The sequence below is a fragment of the Gambusia affinis genome, linkage group LG10, assembly GCF_019740435.1.
Source record: "Gambusia affinis linkage group LG10, SWU_Gaff_1.0, whole genome shotgun sequence".
NCBI lineage: Eukaryota > Metazoa > Chordata > Actinopteri > Cyprinodontiformes > Poeciliidae > Gambusia > Gambusia affinis.
Window position 1 is genome coordinate 3,655,738 of NC_057877.1, and position 6,966 is coordinate 3,662,703.

Sequence of the window (6,966 nt, forward strand, 5' to 3'; positions counted from 1 at the left end):
AGATTCAATTTTAGATAGAGCAGGATTTAGCCAGTGATGATTTTTTTTTTGAGGGGGGGAGTGGGTGTTTGGGCGGGGGGGGAGGGGGGTACCCACCCAAACACCGCTGAATATTTAATATTCTCTGAAATGAGAACACCCCCCAGTCCCTACTTTTATATATTAGGACTAATCTGGCGCGAGCCGACATCGTTTTTGTTTACAAAACTTTTTTTTTTTTTTTTTTTTTGGGATTCAGGTAACACTGATCATTATTTCACAATACTAGAAACACACACACTGCCCTCCTCTTCTATTTTATACCATCTGATTTATTCTAATTAGGTATGTAAGAGTAAATAAAAACTTATATATATATATATATATATATATATATATATATATATATATATATATATATATATATATATAGTGGGCTGTATCCCTCCTCCTCCTCTTCGTTGACTTTTATCGCTAAATGAAGCATATAAATGACCTGAAAGCGGCGGCTGTCGCGTTAAATGAAATAAAATAAAGAACAATTATCCTCTCCTTTTTCTCCCCTCTCTGATCTGACGCTGAAAAGGAGTCCTGGAGAGATAAGGCGGATTGAATTCTCTCTGTTGTGCGGCAATAAAAAACGTCGAAGAGGAGGGGGCGGTGGGGGGTTTAGAGGGAGGGGGGCGTTAAACGCACCCCCCCACCCCCACCCCACCGCTATAATTTAAAATCATAATTTCCCTCCCCATTATATTCCTCTCAGATGCCGGGGTTTGTTTTGTGTGTGTGTGTGTTTTTACCAGTATTTATTCCAGAGAGTTTGTAACCGCAGTCAATTTCCGTGACTAAGTTGGATAATTACAGGTTGTCGCGAACAAACCTGAAAGCTGAAACAAAAGATTTGATTTGATATGAACGAATGTTTTTTTTCTTTTCTTTTCTTTTTTTTTTTCTCCTTAAATATATGACCGACTGCGCGGCTCCAGCTCTGAAAGTAATTATAAAAGCGTCGGTTCGGAGCTGAATTGGGACGCTTCAGGGGGCTGATGTAAAACTTGGGTTCAATGAGGTATCATCCTAATTTACAGCTACAGATAAGGGGGCTGAGTTTGTCATAAAATTTTAAAACATGAATTTAAAAAAGCCCCCCCCCCCCCCGCGCCCCCACCCCACACACACTTCCCTCCCCTACCACCATACTCCCGCCTCCTCCCTCCCTCCCCAGGACTGGATTGCACCCCGGGCAGAATAGCAGAGAACTGGAGCCGCTCCGCCATATGTTCTTGGCAGATAAGTAAATAATTTGAATGCACCATGTTTCTTTCTTTTAATTAATGCCACACTGCGAATGGGAGCCAAACTATTTGAGCCTCCACGAAGAAGGCTGAGCTGTCATCCAAATTGAACAAAAGAATCATAACAAACGCATTGACAATTAAAAAAAATAAATAAAAATAAACGCGGGTTCGATTCCCTCTCAAGTCCTGCTGTAAAATCCAAACTCCCGCACAAAAAAGGAAGAAGCGGGGGAAAAAAAGAAGTGGGGTTATTTAGCGCTGCACGCACGACGCGGACATGTTGAAAGGGAAAGTTAAGGAGAAAACACTCACACACACAGAGAGAAAGAAAGACAGAAATCCCATCGCATTCAGCTCGTGCCATTAAAGCTATAATTAAGCGGCTCCTTGAAGTGATTAAGCAGTCAAACGGGTCGGACGGGGCGGAATCCCTCCAGGGGGAGGCCTGTTGTTGTGAACTGTCAAACATCAAGAAAAAAAAAAACGGTTCATCCCAGGTGGGGTCACGTAAAAAAAAAAAAAAAAAAAAACCTTCACCGTTTACAGGCTGCAGAGCGCAACACGCCCGGACCTCGCTTCTGTAACAACACGAATCAGTATTAATGGAAAAAAAGAGAGAAAGAGAGAGAGAGGAGGTAGCAGGTAAATGCGGAGGTAATTAAGCCTTATTGAGAAAATGATTAGAGCTGCAGAAGCTGGACAGCTTAAACAACAGACAGAAACTGGAGAGGGACTGATCCTAATGCTGTTCTCACACCAACAAAGGGAATTTCGAAAAGTGGCTAATATTTAGGCATCAAATATTTTTACGACCGGTTAAACTCGAACAACATTAGCTAATATATTTTGATGAGATGTCCGACTTCAACCTTTCTGGAACTCAACAAATCAGTTCAGTCAGATAAGATCCCACAGTCCAACAGAGGATGAATGTACATATTTTATATAATGGCTAAAATGTGACTTTGATCAAAGTTAGGAACTGTCGGAAGACTTGGAAAAGTTTAGTGTCAAAACCTGCCGCCGCTTCTTAAGCTGACAGTCAAAGATCAGCGCATCTTAGCAGTGGTTGTGACACAGTTCGAATAAGTGTCATAAATTGTTCGATTTTAATTCTGTTCGGGGATTATAAATCTGTTTGTTGTTTCTTTTAAAGTGAAGGGTGAAATGAGCATATTTCGCAATTAGTCAGATTTGTATCTAATGTACTTGAAAAAATGAATTTCTATATTTTTCATTGAACTATGAAACGTGCATAATTCAAAGACAGGGATATTAATAATAAAAAGAATCCTCCACGCCCCACAAAAAAAAGAAGAGATTTCTGCAAATCACTATAAAAATTGCATTGGTTTGATTTTATCAGTCCATTGACAAACTTTCAATCATGTATCATAAAAAATATATATGCAGTCTTATGTTACATTGTATGTTATAATCTTATATATTTTTTTATTCCAATCTGGTAAGTGGTGTTTTTGTGTGTGTGTGTGTTTTATTTATTTATTTAAATTTTTTTTATTTTTTTTTTTCTGTAGTTGCCAACTTGATAATTATCTTACTTATTGTCTGAATAACCTACAAATGCAGGGCATTGACCTGGTTGAAGACAGATTGTCTTTATTCAAAAAGTCTTTGCTCAGCACTTGAACAAAGAGCCGGGGGTATCAACCTTTCAGATACAGGATCCTTTCCATAACATGACAGCTTTTAAATTACCATCTCAGATAGAAAATACACATAGAACTCCTTGAATTCAATTAGAAGATATCCTTAAAATGAAAAAAATAATTTAAAAATGAACTAAACCAATTTAAAAAAAAAACCAACTCCAATGAAATGATGTTTGGGACTATATTAGCACAGAAACACGTGGAGAATGTAAAAATTAAACATTTTGATCCCCCCATCTTAGTGTTTTGTCATCTTAAATTAGACCGTCTACTTTTATGTTTTGTTATTATTATTAATAATATTATTATTATTATAAAATATAAATAATAACGCCTGTATAAAAATCAGCCTATGAGTCTGGACTCATTCTAACTTTGCAAAAAAAAAAAAAAAAAAAAAAAAAAAGAAAGAAAAGAAAAGAAAAGAAAAAAGAAAAAGAAAAATTGGACTATTTAGGCCTATACAGGTATTTGATCTCTAATTGTGCCAGCCAATTTTTTTCTTTAAAAAAAAAAGAAAGTAGTAGCCTATATCAGAATCATCAACACAAATCAGCATATCATTGAAATGTACATAATAAATAAAGTTAAAGGCCTCCCTTTCTGGTTGCCATAAACGTTATAACATTTACATTTCTTACAGTTCTCTGCGCTCCGTCCTTCACATCCAACTCCAGCTCCTCTGCCCGGACAGGAACTTGTTGGATTTTTTTTTTTTTTTTTTTGATTTTTTTAAAAGTTTTTCGTCTTTTCCCCCATTTTTGCCACAAGTCCCCTTCGGATAACACTGTTCGTGCCTTTGTTTTGTAACTGGCCGCGCTGTCCGTAACATATTTACATGCATTTCTGTATTCAAATGACATTAAAAACATGGGTTGTGTGAGTGTGGGGTGTGTGGGCGTGTGTGTGTGTGTGTGTGTGGTTGGGGGGGTTGTGGGGGGGAGAAGAGTCTTGAGGGTTACATGGCGGTGGCGTGTGCGGATGAGTAGGGGTCTATCCCAGTCTTGGTCATACCTGGAAACAGTATGTAAGCCACCGGGGGCTGTAAACTGGACGCCGACCAGGCCGTGCAGTTGCACGGCACGACGTAGCCCGGGTTCGTGGGCGACGGGTGGGTGTGGGTGTGCTGGCTGGGGCACCCGAGGGTGCCAAACGCGCCGTTCTGGTATCCCAGCGAGGAGGCGTATGGCAAAGTGCTGGTGCTCAACGTGTGGGGCATCTCCTGGGTCATCTTCTGGATGGCGCTGGAGCTGAACTGGCTCGGGTCGAGGAAGGAGTAAGGGGCGGAGGTCGGGGGCAGGAACGCCCGGGCTTTCTCCGAGGAGCCCAGGAGAGAGTCGGCGGCCGACACGGGCAGTCCCTTCAAGTGGTCGGTGTCCCCGAGGTAAGGCAGCGGGAAGACGTAGCGGTCCTTCTTCAGCAGGTTCTTGGGCTTGCGCCTGGGTCGGTACTTGTAGTCGGGGTGTTCCTTCATGTGTTGCGCCCGCAGCCTCTTGGCCTCGTCGATGTACGGTCTCTTCTCAGACTCGGACAGCAGCTTCCACTCGGCTCCCAGCCTCTTGCTGATCTCAGAGTTGTGCATTTTGGGGTTTTCCTGAGCCATTTTCCTCCGCTGGCCCCGGGACCAGACCATGAACGCGTTCATGGGTCTCTTGATGTGATCAGCGGGTTTCGACATCTTTAAACTTCACTTCTTTCTCTGCTTTTTTTTTTCCTTTCCTTTTTTTTTATCCCCAGCGGTAATGACAAGGAAAAGTTCTTATGGGAAAGGAAGGGAAAGATGTTCACCTGCGTAAAAGCCAGGTAGCGGTCATGCCAGGATGTTCAGCGTCTCGGGGACGGATAAAGAGAAACGGAGCAAAAAAGAAAAAAAAAAAAAAAAAAAAAAAAGTACAAGAAAGATCCAGCGCCCGATCGGTTCTTCCCGAGGTGAAACACAGAAGCGGGATCTCTGCAGTCCGCTCAAAACTCTGTCAGACCTGCGGCATGGAGGAGGAAAAAACAGAAAGGGAAAAAGAAAACAACGTGCATGCAAGATGCGCACACGTTAAAAATCCACAAAGGTAACAGCAGCGTTCCGCATTCGGTTTGCACGAGTCATAAAAAAAAAAGTGTCCAGCCGTAATATTGTTGTTATTAGTAATAATAATATACACTTTTTCCCCGCTTTGCCCTCTATCACAGACTTTCTCTCTCTCTCTCTCTCCCTCTGTGAGGTTCGTCGTCAAGCACCTGGCTTGGAAATGAGCGGAAGAGCGTGAATACGAGCCAAAAGCGGTGAAGTTCAAAGGCTGGGCTGGTTTGCTTTCTGCACGCAATCTGACATAATCTGCAGGGCGTTCACTCACCAACCTGAACGCCCAATCAGCACCGAGACCGGCTCTTAGAGTACCTTCAGCAAAGAAAAGGGAGAAAATATAGGCTATGTACATTACAACATAAACAAAGACAGGGTGGTTGTAGAAGACAAAAAAAGGGGGGGCGGGGGGTATTGTACGTGGGGAGAGAGTGTGTGTGTGTGTGTGGGTGTGTGTGTGTGTGCAGGTTGTGAACACACACACACACACACACACACTGTGGGGGGTGAGGGGATGCTTCCTTGCTTCCATTTCTGGCAAACAGACATGAGCTTTCAGCACCTTTTCTAGTTAAAACACAACTTCAATCCGAAGAGGTGATGAGACTTTATAATTACGCGCTGACGTAATCAGTACAGTAAAAATAAAAGTTTTTCATTCCAAATTACACCGACATAGATCTGCCATCATGAAGTGCTGTCTCCTGTTTTCTAAGAACATTTTAAGTTATATATATATATATATATATATATATATATATATATATATATATATATATATATATATATATATATATATATATATATATATATATATATATATATATATATATATATATATGTATATCGCATTTCAATTGGACTGAGTTGGATTTATTACGTATGATTGGGGTGGGATTAACTGGACTAAATCAAATACTTGTGGATTTCACATTGTTTTATTTTAATGTAATAATTTGTGAAGGGTGAGGTTAGCTGAAGAAATAAAAATAACAATAGTAAAATAAATAAATAATGATAAAAAAACACCGATAAAATAAATTGAAAAGAAAAATCCGTGGGCTGTATTTTACCTTTAGGGCACTTAAGTTCAACTTGTACCTTTGCTCTCTTTTTCCTCACTGGGAAAGGCCGTTTTCACAAAATCTCTCAACTAAAGAAAAAAAAAATCTTCACACATATATATATATGACATATTTGCCTTCGAGAAAAACATTCCACATAAAGCTACTAGGAAAGGAGAATAGCATTTCTTTGTAGTTTCTAAAATACGGCGTGCCCAACAAACAAGCGCGTGCTTGCAGGTGATAAATAGGCCCGGCTGGACATCACGCGCTCCCCCCTCATTCCGCGTGTACTTCTAGACACTGGGAAAGTTCGAGTGACGGAACTACGAACAGCCAGAAAGTGTGACGTCAAAATCACAGCGCCGTCAGAAAAGGCACCGTGGTGTGTTTAATTGTTGCATCTTTGACGTCCCGCGTTGACAGTGTGGTTTTAAGCAGGAGGGAGGGAAGAGAGGGAGGGGGTCGTTTTAACATGCTAATTTTTAAACGAGGGTAGTTGCCTAATAGCCCCCCGGCTAATGTGGGCCTGTGTGATGTATGATTATTTCAGCTGTGATTATTAAACGACGAAGAACCTTTTTTTGCCTCCCTCCATCGCCCTTACACATATGTTAAGAGAGTTATTAAAATGAGAAAGTTGTTCTTACAGTACGATACTTTTGTTCATTTATTTAAGGCGGTCTTTGGTCCATTTTTTTCCTTTGGTAATGCGATTTACCGGAGCATTCTGTCCGAAGACAAAAAAAAAAAAAAAAAAAAAAAAAAAAGAAAAAATAGCTCAAACAGCGTTTGTCCAGATAACAATTCTAAAATTCCCATTTACAAATCTATATAAAAATGTGGCAGAAAAGGTTTTACAAAGTTGCGTATAT

At 40.5% G+C, this 6,966-nt stretch overlaps 1 protein-coding gene across 1 annotated transcript; it reads right to left on the bottom strand.

Moving 5' to 3' along the window:
* Nucleotides 1-2,875: 2,875 nt before the first annotated feature.
* On the bottom strand, nucleotides 2,876-5,360 carry sox14 (SRY-box transcription factor 14). The gene has a single exon (XM_044128603.1). The coding sequence runs from the start codon at nucleotides 4,626-4,628 to the stop codon at nucleotides 3,909-3,911; it is 720 nt and encodes a 239-aa protein (XP_043984538.1). The 5' UTR covers nucleotides 4,629-5,360; the 3' UTR covers nucleotides 2,876-3,908.
* Between the last annotated feature and the right edge of the window lie 1,606 nt (nucleotides 5,361-6,966).